The 18,876-nt window shown below is 32.3% G+C and overlaps 1 protein-coding gene across 5 annotated transcripts in view; it reads left to right on the top strand.

Moving 5' to 3' along the window:
• LOC135682100 (uncharacterized) overlaps positions 1 to 18,876 on the top strand; it is a 249,231-nt gene that overhangs the window by 60,408 nt on the left and 169,947 nt on the right. For 3 of the 5 annotated variants that reach the window (XM_089114279.1, XM_089114280.1, XM_089114277.1), the window contains one exon: positions 2,790 to 3,654. The exons of 1 other annotated variant lie outside the window; for it this stretch is intronic. In XM_089114279.1, coding sequence (XP_088970405.1) covers positions 2,790 to 2,969 — 180 coding nt within the window. In that variant the 3' untranslated portion in view covers positions 2,970 to 3,654. Of the gene's footprint in view, positions 1 to 916; positions 1,027 to 2,789; positions 4,195 to 8,517; positions 8,639 to 18,876 lie in introns of those variants that run through there. One more of the 5 variants, XR_016144979.1, reaches the window with a different exon arrangement.

Genomic DNA, 18,876 nt, shown 5'->3' with positions numbered 1-18,876 from the left:
CTCTTTGATACTTTAGAGCATTATTTGTTCTGCTGCCCCCGTCCTCTTTTCGTTAAATTAATCCTTGATTTTTTCACTTGAAACTCTTTCTTTAAATCCATTAAATCTTTTTATTTTTCTTTTTTTCTCTTTGATACTTTAGCGCAATATTTGTTGTTTTGCCCCCGTCCTCTTTTCGTTAAATTAATCCTTCATACTCCTCACTTGAAACTCCTTCTTTCAATCCTTTAAATCTTTTTATTTTTCTTTTTTTCTCTTTAATACTTTAGAGCATTATTTGTTGTTCTCCCCCTGTCCTCTTTTCGTTAAATTAATCCTTGATGATCCTCACTTGAAACTCCTTCTTTAAATCCATTAAATCTTTTTATTTTTCTTTTTTTCTCTTTAATACTTTATAGCATTATTTGTTGTGCTGCCCCTGTCCTCTTTTCGTTGAATCAATCCTTGATAATCCTCACTTGAAAGTCCTTCTTTAAATCCACTAAATCTTTTTTTTCTTTTTTTCTCTTTGATACTTTAGAGCATTATTTGTTGTTCTGCCCCTGCCCTTTTTTCGTTAAATTAATCCTTGATAATACTCACTTGAAACTCCTTCTTTCAATACATTAAATCTTTTTATTTTTCCTTTTTTCTCTTTAATACTTTAGAGCATTATTTGTTGTTCTCCCCCTGTCCTCTTTTCGTTGAATTAATCCTTGATTATTTTCTCTTGAAACTCCTTATCAAATCTTGAAAATCAGTATAAGATTTTCGGTCTTAGTAAAGATTTGAAAGAGACCCAGCTACCGCATACATTGAAAGAAATTTCAAAAGGCAGATGTCTGACAACAGCATATCTTGCCTTGAGGTTGAGAATTGAAACTGACAAAAAGATATGTCAAAATTGAAATACGTTAAAAATCTTTCTAATTTGTAGCGATCGATTGCATTTAACGATGGCATTAGACAATATCATTAAAGTTCAAGCTTGTGGGTCAAAAAGTTTTTCATTCAAAGAAACTGCGTACTTTTTGACCTACTAAACAGGTATGAAAAATATTTGACGAGTACCAAAATTAACATCTACTGATCTTTATACTAGAATCTATAAAATTAATACCTAGTAACTCATTTATGTGACAGAAATATAAGATAATGATAAATTTTTAAAAAATTGAGTTTTTCTGTGGTTACAAGAGTCTAAATAAATTGTAGCTGTTGAATTTACATTCCAATTACACAGCTATTCAAATAATGAATGAAAGTTTTGTCACTATCGGAAAGGTACCAATTTTTAAATGTTTTTAAGGAAGATGCTAAAACACTAATCTTGGAAGACTAGTCCCATCTCTACAAATTCTTGTTTTGGCGAGGCTATAGAGTCCCTTCACCATATCTTCTCTTAGATAAGGAGGGGGGCTTCTTTCTCTTTAGAACATATGATTTCAACTCTTGGAACGATATACTGGTTTAGTAAGAGCGTTGTTGGTTCTTTTACTAATGATTTGTTTTAGATTATAAATATTTTAGATATATATATATATATTTGATGTACAATATATACAATTTCTCACCTCAATGTTTGCAGATGCAAAAAGTTAGGACAGATTGTTTATAATTGTCTAAAACACGAATTAACATTTAAACTATTACACAACTTTAATACAACAGCTCAATAAAGGGGATTAGCTAAAACATAGCAAATAGACAAGCCAGGCTACAAAGCGAATGTAAACAAAATAGAAATATTAGCTGTTGTGCGTGAGTGCAAATATATTGTTGAATATATGGCTGATTAAGTGCATTGTCATCTTATAAGTTCATTATACCCTGTCACAATTTCGACAGATCGTTTACCCCACTCCTAAAGTAAACATTAATCGATCTAGTAAGGGAGGTTTAGAACCATAAAGAGGTGTTTGACTTGAGTTTTGTTGGATCTCAACTATTGTAGTTTTTCCACAGTCTGAGTTTTAGAGACACACGTGCTCTAGAGAAGCCAGAGGTTTAATGAACTGATCATCGAAACTGTAAAAGCATTCACTACGATTAGAGAAAATTATTGTTCTTTCTTAGTTTTATTCCCAATCTTGTTAGAAGAGCACAACACATTTAAATTCTGCTCCAAACGCACTCTTTTCGTTGGGTACAATAAGCCACTAACAAACTTACTTCTTCGATAGTTAGAGTACTAGCTTACATTTCACTGGAAGTTATTGGCATAAAAACTAAATATAAAAATAAAATAAGATAGTTTTCGATTTATGTTCTGACGTTGTATACTCTGAAGAGTGTCAGACGAAAAGCTTCAGAAACATGTTTCAAAAATTTGTCTTTTTCAAAGCCATTTTGAAAATGAAATATATAAATATAGCGAAATGATTGTTTCACAGAAAGGCAGTAGTGCTACATCAAATAATGTTATAAAACAATGATAAAAGTCAATTTGGATATATCCTTCTTGTTTGACATTTTATTCGTCAATTATTCTACCCGAAAGATAACAAACTCTTTTTTGACATTTTTTTTTCTCGAAGTTATTTAATATATCAACATATTTTTTTCCCAGGTGATAAATATTTCACTCATAAGTAGCTAGCAAAATATAGTATCGCTGTTGATCTATGCATACAGACAAGAGAGCACTCTCTCATTATTTTGAAATAACATCTTATTATTTTCTATAGGATTACACAGGCCTGCCCTTTCTATATGCTTAATATCCTTATAGACAATCAATTTGTTTGATCACACAACATTTGAACACAATGACACATTTATTATGAACCTTGATAATTTTTTCCTTTCAGGCAAAACGTGCAAATATCTCAACAGTCATTTTACCAGAAGGCAACAGAAAAGACTATGACGACTTGCAAAATTTCATAAAACAAAACTTAGAAGTAAATTTTGTTAGTAACTACGATAAGGTATACGAAATAGCACTGAATTATTCGGAAAGCAATGCAGATCAAGACAACAGCTCGTAGAATTATATATATTATTATTAGCTATTTACTTCCGATTTAATTCTATAAAACATTAAAGTTGGGTATTTTACAATTTTAAATGTAAATCTCAAAACCTGCCTATAACCTTCACCGAGTATATTTAGTATCAGCTTTAGATAATACCCGTGGAGAAGTATGTAATTAATCAAGAAAATAAGATTTGTAGGCAAAATAAACGGAAAACAAGCCCAGTGTTTCCAATTTATCGATAAGCCGAACGTTATATTTTCCAGATTTTTTCTAGAACCAGTTTTATTTTCAAGGCAGTGAAAGAAATTTGTTTTTGAATATTAGTTATTTTTCTTTCCTTTTTCAAATGCCAAAAATTCCAATTTTTGAAGTAAATTCTCTAAATATAACGATAACGTTTCCATCGCTCAATGGGCTAGTCTTCCCTTTGTTCTTTCACTAGATCATTTTGCTTAAAGGAAAACAATGGATTGAGTTGGGGCTACTCCATAGAAAATAAAAACTACAGTGATTAAACAAGTGTGGATTATACACAGGTTTTTATGGTCCTCGTAATGATTTACAAGAATTACATCCCGCAGGTAGACTTTTTATCCATTAAGTAGATGGTATACAGTTAATCCGTACTTTATATATGTATAAATTTCATCTGTATTAGCGAATGCGAGAGAAAAATATGAGTCTGACGAGCGAAGTCTGACGTCATCCTTGAGTGATTCCTTCGCAACTTTTATGCCTTGGCTACTTTTGATATCTCATTTTATCAAAATTTCTTTCACTGGCTTTTTCTAACAAATTTTAGATAGTTACAGCTACATCAAATTTATTCTTCCTCAACAATTTAACTTAAGGCAGTTCTTTGTCAACAGGGATTCTTCTTCTCAATTTTTTAGTATTGTCAATTTTTGCGTCCGTAATAAATGTCGCCGTTTTCTTTGTCTTTTTAGCTAGCTTTTTCTTTAAAATATAATTAGTGCCTCTGATTTTCCATATGGCCAAAAAGCAGTTGTTTGAAAACAGTAAAGATATCTTCTTTCGTCAACACGTATCGACGAAGGAGCTTTACTACCCAGAATGCTATTCGCCTTTCGTGTGATTAAAAACATGGCTTCGAAGAAAGTTGTTTTCGTCATAAGCGGCTCACGTGTTATAGTTATTCCAAGAAAATTTATATTTACTATGCAACAAGATGTTAGATAAATATATTGTAATGTTGAACAGTTAAAGGCCGAAGGTATGTCTTTGTTGCTACTGTTATTTTATAAACGCCATATGATGTTAGGCCAGCTTCTGATCAAGCCCTGTGGTGTTTTTAGCGCCGTCTTTTCAGTAAGTTATGTTCTAAAATTACATTGCATGCAATAACTAGAGAAAAAGAGAATTAGGATTATTTCATAAGATGTTGTTCGTGGGTGCTATGCCATGAAGTCACCAACCTAAGTTGCCATTCTCTAGAGAGTGGCAAATATTGATCGCTGTGTCGTATAATAGGGCTCTTGCAATCTCTCAGATTTGTTTAAAATTATTAAATCTCTTTTGAGTAAAAAACTCGTAAAGAGATTAATTTCTCAGGGAGGAAAACAATAAAAAGGGAATTCTTTAAATTTAAAAATATTATTTACTTCAGAAGACACTTCCATTGGCATGTCACACTTTTATGTTCAGTGATGTTTTGTGTTTGTTCTTGTCTGTTGTTTGTGGCGTTTAGAATCATTTTGTTTTGCGTGTTGTAGAGTGTTGAATAGGCTTTAAGCAACAAAAAGGGCTATTTTTAGTGGAAGTTTAGGAATTATTATCTATCACTTTGTTGTCTTAGGTTCTTAATCGATTTTTGCCATTCTACAAATCAGGTGCTGAGCCTTCACTTCCGCATTTGGCTGTTGGTGCCTTGGTAAAAATCGATCAATAATCACATATAAAGCCCTAGACCAGGGATTCTTAATGATTTTAAATGCCGGGCCAGAAAAACATATAGAATTTCTTCGGGGGCCAGTTGGTTTCAACTTTTACATACCTTGTGTAGGCTGCTCAAAATGAAACTCAGATCTCATTTTTACCAGGCTAAGTTAGTGTTAAAATAGACAGGCCTTTTATTTTGTGGCTGCCTATCTTATCTACCTTCACATAAATCCAAAAAATAGTTTTTACAAAGGTCTGTAACTTTATGTTTCTTGTACCAGACTGAGTCAGAAAATCGTTCTATGCTATTTTTAGGCTAGAACGTTCATCATCGTTAGTCTCTTGTTGGGTCGATTTGAAGTGCCTGAAGTCAGGTCAAGGGACTGCACAGCTTATTTTAAAGAAAGGATAAAATCTTATGTTTGTTGATGTATTTAGTCAAGGCCACCACCATGGTTGGCGGCAAGAAAAATTTTAGGCTATATTAATCTAGGAATGGCCAGAAACAACACCTCAAATAGATATTAACGGGAGAAAATTCAAGGCATTTTCTTGACTAGGTTCCATAGTTTTATCTGTTGATATTAAAAAGGAAACAAGACATTTCCTATTTTGTTATTCTCTTTTGGACTAAAAACTGTCTATGGAACACATTTAGAATTGATTAAAGAGAAAAAAAATATATCAGAGGGGACAAAGGAAAACCAAAGATAAATTGAATTCCAAATTTTGAAAATGTTGGCAAAAAATATTTTTGAGGTTAAATGTATTCGGCGGGCAGGATGACATTTTGCTGTGGGCCAGAGATGACCCGCAGGTAGGGGTTTAAGAATGCCTGCCCTAGACCTTAGATATAACTTGATTGATTCAAGTAACAAGGCAGCTTATCCCCACCAGGGAGCTGATGCACCATCCTACCTTAGTTGCATAAAGTATGAGAGGGGAAGAGAAACAAAACTTAAAGAACCAAGTCGACCCTTAATGAAATCATAATAATCTGTTAATTGAATCCTGTTATGTGAATAAGCCCAAACCCCTATGAGGTAAAATTATAGAGGATTTGAAGAAACACACTTTACTTTAAACCAGAAGGGGAGAGAGGGACAGGAGAAGAGAACAGCCTGGCAAGAGCATACATAAAAATCAAAAAGCCCTATCCAAAACACTTACTTACACTCTCTGTAACAACTTTCACCCAAGAAAACCCAACTACAACTTCACCATTATTCCCAAAGGCATCAAAACAGTAAATTAAGGCTTAATAGCATAACTTTACACCTAAATTTGATTAATAAAATTGAAAGAAAATAAGAACCCTTTTAATGATTTCAAATTCTATAACATCTCTTACAAAAAAGCTCTGATAGAATTTCATTTGACCAGCATTTAATCTTCTCTGAAGGATTGCAGCTCAATGTAAGATGATTTCAAAAGTCATTATCTCATTTTTCTTTTTTAAGAAAAAAACACAACAATTTCTAATTATACTTTAGTAAATGAAAATTTTATTTGTAAATGTAAAAGTAAAAGTGAATCAGCCTTTAAATGTAAAGGTCAATAACCATTACAATAAATTATTGAGCAAATACTCCAAGACCCCAACAGAATGGTTAAAAGTTTTGATATAAGATTTTTAAACACAGCATTGAAACTAATAAAAATCAATGCCAGTTTGTGAAAGACTATATACTAAAATTTTGATGATCTACATGATATAAAAATTCATGTCTAAATTTGTTTTATGTAGAGTCATGGATATTTGCATCCTGCTTGATTTCTGTGGTATTTTGTCTTGATGGGCAAACTTTGGAACCAAAAACCAGGTAGTTAATTATGATATAGCATTTTGCCAAGAAATATAATTTAATGTATCTTTCAAATCTGATGTATCTTTCATTTAATGTAATCTATCTTTCGAATCAAGTATTTTAAAAAGTATTTTAAAATGTGAAGCAAACTAAAAGAGCTATCAACAAATAAGACTTTTTCCAGTGTATCATATGTTGTTTCCACCAAAGTTGAATAGAATTTTCTTTAAATAAATGCTGTCTTGATGATAGAAATAGCCCTCCTTTCACTCCTGCAAGCAATCAGATGCTTTTCAATTCACACTTACCATTCCTTGCTGTCTTCAAAAAGATTTTGCAATCTAAGGACATCAATATCATTTTTAATTTTCTATATTGTTTTAAATCTTGCTTAATTAATGCTCTGAATTTAGTCACTGTTCCTAAAAGAATGTTAATTTTCTGTTTGGAAAACCTCCTTTTCTTTTGTGCCAGAAAAATTTCATCAATTCATCTTTTAAATTAATGTATTTTGCCAAAATGTTCTGTAATTTTCCTTTGTATACTTAGCCTTGAGAAGATTTTGCTCTTTAAAGCATAGCAAAGATGGAAACCAGATTATCTGTGATTAAATTGATCTTTTAATACCAGAGCCTATGTCAGCAGTGATTCGTTAGAGCATAATGGTCCAAGGAATTTTTCCAGCCGAAATGAGAATAATGACTTTATATTCACTCTTGTTGTAGTTATGTTTTTGTACAATTCAGAGGGCTTGGTCCTTAAATTTTTTTTAAGGGCAAGCCCCTGAATCCCCTCCCTTCATCAATCCCTTGCTGCCCATTGTTTTCAATTTTTTGCTTCATTCATCATTCAAATGTTCCTCTGAATCAATGTTCATTAAATAGTTATAATTTTTGGCAGGATAAAAGTCCCTGACATCCCCAAACGAAACCACAAAGTTACCACTTTCTTCTACTGTTATATAATTTCAAATCAAGAGTAGACAGTTTTGAATTCCTCACAAACATTTTCCTTTTTTATCGATATTTAGGCCGAGATTGCCATTAATTTAATTTCAATAATAAAGATTCTTTTCCCAAAAAATAATGTTATTAATATTTATGCATTGTCCCCCAGAATGAATGCATTACAAAACTTTCCTTCCGTCTGCAGATAATGTAGCAACTAATTCTTTACATCATTTTTGGGTGTAACCTTTAATAAAGGGCGTGTCTGTGTGGATTTCTTATTTTGGCTCCCTCACTTCTGGTCTGTTTCATAAGTAGCTTGATGTAGGACACAGCTGCATATTGTTTTGTGGATTTTAAGGCTATGACTAAAATATTGAAAGTTTAGGAAGAATTTAGGACAAAATCCTCACTTGTTTAATTTATCCAAATTCTTGCAAACTAAGCCTGCAATGTGATGCCAATCAAAGTCCAATGTAAATCATTATATATTACTTTTAACTACTGTGACATTACCTTCACTGATGCTACTTTTGAAGATATCCTCTTAGCAACGATACTACCCTTCATTAGGAAAACCAATGTCAATTTTTTGGCAATTCAGTTTTGAAAACAAAATTGTTTTGCTTTTTAGAACGTTGAAAAAATGTTAACAATCAAAAAGCCATCTAGGATGTCGATACTTTGATTGAAACGATTTTTTAATTTCAGACTTTCTCGATAACGTTCTCCAGATCTCCTTTACTGATAAACAGTTTGGTTGGTTTTCTTCGGTTTTTTAGCTCTTGCTTTTAGCTCTGGACTCTGTTCTTTTGGACAAAATTCCAGAAACTTTCATTTTCTTAAACTTTATTGAAATATTTTTTCAACTACTTACAATGTTATTTTTTGTTTAAATCCTAGGGCTGACAAATTCCTCTTCAAAGTTCATCAATATAGCCAGTTGATGCTTTGAACACCTAGAAATTGGATATGAATGGGATCTGGACTAAAACCTTCATAAGAACTTGTATGACTTTTGCAGGTATGTCGGTTCCCTTTCCTTCAAATTCCAAACTTACAAACTTAAATTGCATGGATCCTTGTGCTTTTATTCTGAAGTGCAGACCTTTAATTCTGAAGTGTCAACCTTATACTTTCTAAGGAAATTTTTTTTTTTCAAATTACCATTATATTTCAAAATGTATTTTTTCCTTGAGAATTAAATTCTATTCATGACAACCTTCTATATTTTTGTTTCCTTCCGCATGAATTTCTCTTTCTAACTTACTGCTGGTAGCTCTTTTGAAAAGCTTCTCTGAAAAACACTTTTATTTTTATTTCCTTGCGTATTAACTTTCGTTTATCACTTACTATAACTTACTCTGCTTTTGAGTTTCTCAAAAAGCCAACATGTCAATTTTTATTGCCAAGTTGCTGTAGAGAGCTTTGCGTTAGTGTTTCCCTAAAAGCCTTTGTTGTTTTTGTTTTATTGCCTGTCAATTTTATTGCTACGTTGCTGTAGGGAGCTTTCCGTTAGAGTTTCTCTAAAATCCTTCTTTTTCTTTATTTTACTGCCTGTTAATTTTTTTTGCTATGCTCCTAGAAGGAGCTTTCCTTTAGAGTTTCTCTAAAATCCTTCGTTCTCTTTATTTTACTGCCTGCCAATTTTTCAAGCTACGTTCCTGTACGGAGCTTTGCTTTAGAGTTTCTCTAAAATCCTTCGTTCTCTTTTTTTGACTGTATGTCAATTTTTATTACTATGTTCCTGTAGGGAGCTTTGCTTTAAAGTTTCCCTAAGATCCTTCGTTGTTTTTATTTTAAGCCTGTAAATTATTATTGCTACGTTGCTGTAGGAAACGTTCTTTTCGAGGTTCTCTAAAGTCCTTCGTTGTTCTTTTATTGCCTGTCAATTTTATTGCTACGTTGCTATAGGGAGATTTTCGTTAGAGTTTCTCTAAAATCCTTCGTTCTCTTTATTTTACTGCCTCTTTATTTTTATTGCAATTTTCCTATAAGGAGCTTTCCTTTAGAGTTTCTCTAAAATCCCTCTTTCTCTTTATTTTACTGCCTGTCAATTTTTGTTGCTACGTTCCTGTAGGGAGCTTTGCTTTAGAGTTTCTCTAAAATCCTTCTTTCTCGTTATTTTACTGCCTGTCAATTTTTATTGCTATGTTCCTATAAGGAGTTTTGCTTTGAAATTTTTTCTAAAATCATTTTTTCTCTTTATTTTACTGCCTGTCAATTTTTTTGTTACGTTGCTGTAGGGAGCCTTGCTTTAGAGTTTCTCTAAAATCCTTCTTTCTCTTTATTTTACTGCCTGTTAATTTCTATTGCAATGTTCCTATAAGGAGCTTTCCTTTAGAGTTTCTCTAAAATCCCTCTTTCTCTTTATTTTACTGCCTGTCAATTTTTGTTGCTACGTTCCTGTAGGGAGCTTTGCTTTAGAGTTTCTCTAAAATCCTTCTTTCTCGTTATTTTACTGCCTGTCAATTTTTATTGCTATGTTCCTATAAGGAGTTTTGCTTTGAAATTTTTTCTAAAATCATTTTTTCTCTTTATTTTACTGCCTGTCAATTTTTTTGTTACGTTGCTGTAGGGAGCCTTGCTTTAGAGTTTCTCTAAAATCCTTCTTTCTCTTTATTTTACTGCCTGTTAATTTCTATTGCAATGTTCCTATAAGGAGCTTTCCTTTAGAGTTTCTCTAAAATCCTTCGTTCTCTTTTTTTACTGTATGTCAATTTTTATTGCTATGTTCCTGTAGGGAGCATTGCTTTAGAATTCCCCTAAGACCCTTCGTTCTCTTTATTTTACTGCCTGCCAATTTTTCATTCTTCGTTGCTGTAGGGAGTTTTGCTTGAGAGTTTCTCTAAAATCCTTTTTTCTCTTTATTTTATTGCCTGTCAATTTTTTTTGTTACGTTGCTGTAGGGAGCCTTGCTTTAGAGTTTCTCTAAAATCCTTCTTTGTCTTTATTTTACTGCCTGTTAATTTCTATTGCAATGTTCCTATAAGGAGCTTTCCTTTAGAGTTTCTCTAAAATCCTTCGTTCTCTTTTTTTACTGTATGTCAATTTTTATTGCTATGTTCCTGTAGGGAGCATTGCTTTAGAATTCCCCTAAGACCCTTCGTTCTCTTTATTTTACTGCCTGCCAATTTTTCATTCTTCGTTGCTGTAGGGAGTTTTGCTTGAGAGTTTCTCTAAAATCCTTTTTTCTCTTTATTTTATTGCCTGTCAGTTTTTTTTGTTACGTTGCTGTAGGGAGCTTTGCTTTAGAGTTTCTCTAAAATCCTTCGTTCTCTTTTTTTACTGTATGTCAATTTTTATTGCTATGTTCCTGTAGGGAGCATTGCTTTAGAATTCCCCTAAGACCCTTCGTTCTCTTTATTTTACTGCCTGCCAATTTTTCATTCTTCGTTGCTGTAGGGAGTTTTGCTTTAGAGTTTCTCTAAAATCCTTTTTTCTCTTTATTTTACTGCCTGTCAATTTTTTTGTTACGTTGCTGTAGGGAGCTTTGCTTTAGAGTTTCTCTAAAATCCTTCTTTCTCTTTATTTTACTGCCTGTTAATTTTTTTTGCTATGCTCCTATACGGAGCTTTCCTTTAGAGTTTCTCTAAAATCCTTTTTTCTCTTTATTTCATTGCCTGTCAGTTTTTTTTGTTACGTTGCTGTAGGTAGCTTTGCTTTAGAGTTTCTCTAAAATCCTTTTTTCTCTTTATTTTATTGCCTGTCAATTTTTTTTGTTACGTTGCTGTAGGGAGCCTTGCTTTAGAGTTTCTCTAAAATCCTTCTTTCTCTTTATTTTACTGCCTCTTAATTTTTATTGCAATGTTCCTATAAGGAGCTTTCCTTTAGAGTTTCTCTAAAATCCTTCGTTCTCTTTTTTTACTTGATGTCAATTTTTATTGCTATGTTCCTGTAGGGAGCTTTGCTTTAGAGTTTCTCTAAAATCCTTCTTTCTCTTTATTTTACTGCCTGTTTATTTTTATGGCAATGTTCCTATAAGGAGCTTTGCTTTTGAGTTTCTCTAAAATCCTTCTCTCTCTTTATTTTACTGCCTGCCAATTTTTCATGCTTCGTTGCTGTAGGGAATTTTGCTTTAGAGTTTCTTTAAAATCCTTTTTTCTCTTTATTTTATTTTTTTTGTTACGTTGCTGTAGGGAGCCTTGCTTTAGAGTTTCTCTAAAATCCTTTTTTCTCTTTATTTTATTGCCTGTCAGTATTTTTTGTTACGTTTCTGTAGGGAGTTTTGCTTTAGAGTTTCTCTAAAATCCTTTTTTATCTTTATTTTACTGCCTGTCAATTTTTTGTTACGTTGCTGTAGGGAGCTTTGCTTTAGAGTTTCTCTAAAATCCTTCTTTCTCTTTATTTTACTGCCTGTTAATTTTTTTTTGCTATGCTCTTATAAGGAGCTTTCCTTTAGAGTTTCTCTAAAATCCTTTTTTCTCTTTATTTTATTGCCTGTCAGTTTTTTTTGTTACGTTGCTGTAGGGAGCTTTGCTTTAGAGTTTCTCTAAAATCCTTTTTTCTCTTTATTTTATTGCCTGTCAATTTTTTTTGTTACGTTGCTGTAGGGAGCCTTGCTTTAGAGTTTCTCTAAAATCCTTTTTTCTCTTTATTTTATTGCCTGTCAGTTTTTTTTGTTACGTTGCTGTAGGGAGCTTTGCTTTAGAGTTTCTCTAAAATCCTTTTTTCTCTTTATTTTATTGCCTGTCAGTTTTTTTTGTTACGTTGCTGTAGGGAGCTTTGCTTTAGAGTTTCTCTAAAATCCTTTTTTCTCTTTATTTTATTGCCTGTCAGTTTTTTTTGTTACGTTGCTGTAGGGAGCTTTGCTTTAGAGTTTCTCTAAAATCCTTTTTTCTCTTTATTTTATTGCCTGTCAATTTTTTTTGTTACGTTGCTGTAGGGAGCCTTGCTTTAGAGTTTCTCTAAAATCCTTTTTTCTCTTTATTTTATTGCCTGTCAGTTTTTTTGTTACGTTGCTGTAGGGAGCCTTGCTTTAGAGTTTCTCTAAAATCCTTTTTTCTCTTTATTTTATTGCCTGTCAGTTTTTTTTGTTACGTTGCTGTAGGGAGCTTTGCTTTAGAGTTTCTTTAAAATCCTTTTTTCTCTTTATTTTATTGCCTGTCAATTTTTTTTGTTACGTTGCTGTAGGGAGCCTTGCTTTAGAGTTTCTTTAAAATCCTTTTTTCTCTTTATTTTATTGCCTGTCAGTTTTTTTTGTTACGTTGCTGTAAGGAGTTTTGCTTTAGAGTTTCTCTAAAATCCTTTTTTCTCTTTATTTTACTGCCTGTCAATTTTTTTGTTACGTTGCTGTAGGGAGCTTTGCTTTAGAGTTTCTCTAAAATCCTTCTTTCTCTTTATTTTACTGCCTGTTAATTTTTTTGCTATGCTCCTATAAGGAGCTTTCCTTTAGAGTTTCTCTAAAATCCTTTTTTCTCTTTATTTTATTGCCTGTCAGTTTTTTTGTTATGTTGCTGTAGGGAGCTTTGCTTTAGAGTTTCTCTAAAATCCTTTTTTCTCTTTATTTTACTGCCTGTTAATTTTTTTGTTACGTTGCTGTAGGGAGCTTTGCTTTAGAGTTTCTCTAAAATCCTTTTTTCTCTTTATTTTACTGCCTGTCCATTTTTTTGTTACGTTGCTGTAGGGAGCTTTGCTTTAGAGTTTCTCTAAAATCCTTCTTTCTCTTTATTTTACTGCCTGTTAATTTTTTTGCTATGCTCCTATAAGGAGCTTTCCTTTAGAGTTTCTCTAAAATCCTTTTTTCTCTTTATTTTATTGCCTGTCAGTTTTTTTTGTTACGTTGCTGTAGGGAGCTTTGCTTTAGAGTTTCTCTAAAATCCTTTTTTCTCTTTAATTTACTGCCTGTTAATTTTTTTGTTACGTCTCTGTAGGGAGCTTTGCTTTAGAGTTTCTCTAAAATCCTTTTTTCTCTTTATTTTACTGCCTGTCAATTTTTTTGTTACGTTGCTGTAGGGAGCTTTGCTTTAGAGTTTCTCTAAAATCCTTCTTTCTCTTTATTTTACTGCCTGTTAATTTTTTTGCTATGCTCCTATAAGGAGCTTTCCTTTAGAGTTTCTCTAAAATCCTTTTTTCTCTTTATTTTATTGCCTGTCAGTTTTTTTGTTACGTTGCTGTAGGGAGTTTTGCTTTAGAGTTTCTCTAAAATCCTTTTTTCTCTTTATTTTATTGCCTGTCAGTTTTTTTTGTTATGTTGCTGTAGGGAGCTTTGCTTTAGAGTTTCTCTAAAATCCTTTTTTCTCTTTATTTTACTGCCTGTTAATTTTTTTGTTACGTTGCTGTAGGGAGCTTTGCTTTAGAGTTTCTCTAAAATCCTTTTTTCTCTTTATTTTACTGCCTGTCCATTTTTTTGTTACGTTGCTGTAGGGAGCTTTGCTTTAGAGTTTCTCTAAAATCCTTCTTTCTCTTTATTTTACTGCCTGTTAATTTTTTTGCTATGCTCCTATAAGGAGCTTTCCTTTAGAGTTTCTCTAAAATCCTTTTTTCTCTTTATTTTATTGCCTGTCAGTTTTTTTTGTTACGTTGCTGTAGGGAGCTTTGCTTTAGAGTTTCTCTAAAATCCTTTTTTCTCTTTAATTTACTGCCTGTTAATTTTTTTGTTACGTCTCTGTAGGGAGCTTTGCTTTAGAGTTTCTCTAAAATCCTTTTTTCTCTTTATTTTACTGCCTGTCAATTTTTTTGTTACGTTGCTGTAGGGAGCTTTGCTTTAGAGTTTCTCTAAAATCCTTCTTTCTCTTTATTTTACTGCCTGTTAATTTTTTTGCTATGCTCCTATAAGGAGCTTTCCTTTAGAGTTTCTCTAAAATCCTTTTTTCTCTTTATTTTATTGCCTGTCAGTTTTTTTGTTATGTTGCTGTAGGGAGCTTTGCTTTAGAGTTTCTCTAAAATCCTTTTTTCTCTTTATTTTACTGCCTGTTAATTTTTTTGTTACGTTGCTGTAGGGAGCTTTGCTTTAGAGTTTCTCTAAAATCCTTTTTTCTCTTTATTTTACTGCCTGTCCATTTTTTTGTTACGTTGCTGTAGGGAGCTTTGCTTTAGAGTTTCTCTAAAATCCTTCTTTCTCTTTATTTTACTGCCTGTTAATTTTTTTGCTATGCTCCTATAAGGAGCTTTCCTTTAGAGTTTCTCTAAAATCCTTTTTTCTCTTTATTTTATTGCCTGTCAGTTTTTTTTGTTACGTTGCTGTAGGGAGCTTTGCTTTAGAGTTTCTCTAAAATCCTTTTTTCTCTTTAATTTACTGCCTGTTAATTTTTTTGTTACGTCTCTGTAGGGAGCTTTGCTTTAGAGTTTCTCTAAAATCCTTTTTTCTCTTTATTTTACTGCCTGTCAATTTTTTTGTTACGTTGCTGTAGGGAGCTTTGCTTTAGAGTTTCTCTAAAATCCTTCTTTCTCTTTATTTTACTGCCTGTTAATTTTTTTGCTATGCTCCTATAAGGAGCTTTCCTTTAGAGTTTCTCTAAAATCCTTTTTTCTCTTTATTTTATTGCCTGTCAGTTTTTTTGTTACGTTGCTGTAGGGAGTTTTGCTTTAGAGTTTCTCTAAAATCCTTTTTTCTCTTTATTTTATTGCCTGTCAGTTTTTTTTGTTATGTTGCTGTAGGGAGCTTTGCTTTAGAGTTTCTCTAAAATCCTTTTTTCTCTTTATTTTACTGCCTGTTAATTTTTTTGTTACGTTGCTGTAGGGAGCTTTGCTTTAGAGTTTCTCTAAAATCCTTTTTTCTCTTTATTTTACTGCCTGTCCATTTTTTTGTTACGTTGCTGTAGGGAGCTTTGCTTTAGAGTTTCTCTAAAATCCTTCTTTCTCTTTATTTTACTGCCTGTTAATTTTTTTGCTATGCTCCTATAAGGAGCTTTCCTTTAGAGTTTCTCTAAAATCCTTTTTTCTCTTTATTTTATTGCCTGTCAGTTTTTTTTGTTACGTTGCTGTAGGGAGCTTTGCTTTAGAGTTTCTCTAAAATCCTTTTTTCTCTTTAATTTACTGCCTGTTAATTTTTTTGTTACGTCTCTGTAGGGAGCTTTGCTTTAGAGTTTCTCTAAAATCCTTTTTTCTCTTTATTTTACTGCCTGTCAATTTTTTTGTTACGTTGCTGTAGGGAGCTTTGCTTTAGAGTTTCTCTAAAATCCTTCTTTCTCTTTATTTTACTGCCTGTTAATTTTTTTGCTATGCTCCTATAAGGAGCTTTCCTTTAGAGTTTCTCTAAAATCCTTTTTTCTCTTTATTTTATTGCCTGTCAGTTTTTTTTGTTACGTTGCTGTAGGGAGCTTTGCTTTAGAGTTTCTCTAAAATCCTTTTTTCTCTTTATTTTATTGCCTGTCAGTTTTTTTTGTTACGTTGCTGTAGGGAGCTTTGCTTTAGAGTTTCTCTAAAATCCTTTTTTCTCTTTATTTTATTGCCTGTCAGTTTTTTTTGTTACGTTGCTGTAGGAAGCTTTGCTTTAGAGTTTCTCTAAAATCCTTTTTTCTCTTTATTTTATTGCCTGTCAATTTTTTTTGTTACGTTGCTGTAGGGAGCCTTGCTTTAGAGTTTCTCTAAAATCCTTTTTTCTCTTTATTTTATTGCCTGTCAGTTTTTTTTGTTACGTTGCTGTAGGGAGTTTTGCTTTAGAGTTTCTCTAAAATCCTTTTTTCTCTTTATTTTATTGCCTGTCAGTTTTTTTGTTACGTTGCTGTAGGGAGCTTTGCTTTAGAGTTTCTCTAAAATCCTTCTTTCTCTTTATTTTACTGCCTGCCAATTTGTCATGCTTCGTTGCTGTAGGGAGTTTTGCTTTAGAGTTTCTCTAAAATCCTTTTTTCTCTTTATTTTACTGCCTGTCAATTTTTTTTGTTACGTTGCTGTAGAGAGCTTTGCTTTAGAGTTTCTCTAAAATCCTTCTTTCTCTTTATTTTACTGCCTCTTAATTTTTATTGCAATGTTCCTATAAGGAGCTTTCCTTTGGAGTTTCTCTAAAATCCTTCGTTCTCTTTTTTTACTTGATGTCAATTTTTATTGCTATGTTCCTGTAGGGAGCTTTGCTTTAGAGTTTCTCTAAAATCCTTCTTTCTCTTTATTTTACTGCCTGTTTATTTTTATGGCAATGTTCCTATAAGGAGCTTTGCTTTTGAGTTTCTCTAAAATCCTTCTCTCTCTTTATTTTACTGCCTGTCAATTTTTTTTGTTACGTTGCTGTAGGGAGCTTTGCTTTAGAGTTTCTCTAAAATCCTTTTTTCTCTTTATTTTACTGCCTGTCAATTTTTTTGTTACGTTGCTTTAGGGAGCTTTGCTTTAGAGTTTCTCTAAAATCCTTTTTTCTCTTTATTTTATTGCCTGTCAGTTTTTTTTGTTACGTTGCTGTAGGGAGCTTTGCTTTAGAGTTTCTCTAAAATCCTTTTTTCTCTTTATTTTATTGCCTGTCAATTTTTTTTGTTACGTTGCTGTAGGGAGCCTTGCTTTAGAGTTTCTCTAAAATCCTTTTTTCTCTTTATTTTATTGCCTGTCAGTTTTTTTTGTTACGTTGCTGTAGGGAGTTTTGCTTTAGAGTTTCTTTAAAATCCTTTTTTCTCTTTATTTTACTGTCTGTCAATTTTTTTTGTTACGTTGCTGTAGGGAGCTTTGCTTTAGAGTTTCTCTAAAATCCTTTTTTTTCTTTATTTTACTGTTTGTCAATTTTTTTGTTACGTTGCTGTAGGGAGCTTTGCTTTAGAGTTTCTCTAAAATCCTTCTTTCTCTTTATTTTACTGCCTGTTAATTTTTTTTCCTATGCTCCTATAAGGAGCTTTCCTTTAGAGTTTCTCTAAAATCCTTTTTTCTCTTTATTTTATTGCCTGTCAGTTTTTTTTGTTACGTTGCTGTAGGGAGCTTTGCTTTAGAGTTTCTCTAAAATCCTTTTTTCTCTTTATTTTATTGCCTGTCAATTTTTTTTGTTACGTTGCTGTAGGGAGCCTTGCTTTAGAGTTTCTCTAAAATCCTTTTTTCTCTTTATTTTATTGCCTGTCAGTTTTTTTTGTTACGTTGCTGTAGGAAGCTTTGATTTAGAGTTTCTCTAAAATCCTTTTTTCTCTTTATTTTATTGCCTGTCAGTTTTTTTGTTACGTTGCTGTAGGGAGCTTTGCTTTAGAGTTTCTCTAAAATCCTTTTTTCTCTTTATTTTATTGCCTGTCAATTTTTTTTGTTACGTTGCTGTAGGGAGTTTTGCTTTAGAGTTTCTCTAAAATCCTTTTTTCTCTTTATTTTATTGCCTGCCAGTCTTTTGTTACGTTGCTGTAGGGAGCTTTGCTTTAGAGTTTCTCTAAAATCCTTTTTTCTCTTTATTTTATTGCCTGTCAATTTTTTTGATACGTTGCTGTAGGGAGCCTTGCTTTAGAGTTTCTCTAAAATCCTTTTTTCTCTTTATTTTATTGCCTGTCAGTTTTTTTTGTTACGTTGCTGTAGGGAGTTTTGCTTTAGAGTTTCTCTAAAATCCTTTTTTCTCTTTATTTTACTGCCTGTCAATTTTTTTGTTACGTTGCTGTAGGGAGCTTTGCTTTAGAGTTTCTCTAAAATCCTTTTTTCTCTTTATTTTATTGCCTGTCAGTTTTTTTGTTATGTTGCTGTAGGGAGCTTTGCTTTAGAGTTTCTCTAAAATCCTTTTTTCTCTTTATTTTATTGCCTGTCAGTTTTTTTGTTACGTTGCTGTAGGGAGTTTTGCTTTAGAGTTTCTCTAAAATCCTTTTTTCTCTTTATTTTCTTGCCTGTCAATTTTTTTTGTTACGTTGCTGTAGGGAGCCTTGCTTTAGAGTTTCTCTAAAATCCTTTTTTCTCTTTATTTTATTGCCTGTCAGTTTTTTTTGTTACGTTGCTGTAGGGTGTTTTGCTTTAGAGTTTCTCTAAAATCCTTTTTTCTCTTTATTTTATTGCCTGTCAGTTTTTTTTGTTATGTTGCTGTAGGGAGCTTTGCTTTAGAGTTTCTCTAAAATCCTTTTTTCTCTTTATTTTATTGCCTGTCAATTTTTTTTGTTACGTTGCTGTAGGGAGCCTTGCTTTAGAGTTTCTCTAAAATCCTTTTTTCTCTTTATTTTATTGCCTCTCAGTTTTTTTTGTTACGTTGCTGTAGGGAGTTTTGCTTTAGAGTTTCTCTAAAATCCTTTTTTCTCTTTATTTTACTGCCTGTCAATTTTTTTGTTACGTTGCTGTAGGGAGCTTTGCTTTAGAGTTTCTCTAAAATCCTTCTTTCTCTTTATTTTACTGCCTGTTAATTTTTTTTGTTACGTTGCTGTAGGGAGCCTTGCTTTAGAGTTTCTCTAAAAT

The sequence above is a fragment of the Rhopilema esculentum genome, chromosome 20 (assembly GCF_057945365.1).
Source record: "Rhopilema esculentum isolate cy_ngs chromosome 20, ASM5794536v1, whole genome shotgun sequence".
In the NCBI taxonomy this organism is placed as follows: Eukaryota; Metazoa; Cnidaria; class Scyphozoa; order Rhizostomeae; family Rhizostomatidae; genus Rhopilema; species Rhopilema esculentum.
Note: the sequence above shows the minus strand (reverse complement) of the source record. Positions and strands in the feature narration are given on the sequence as shown.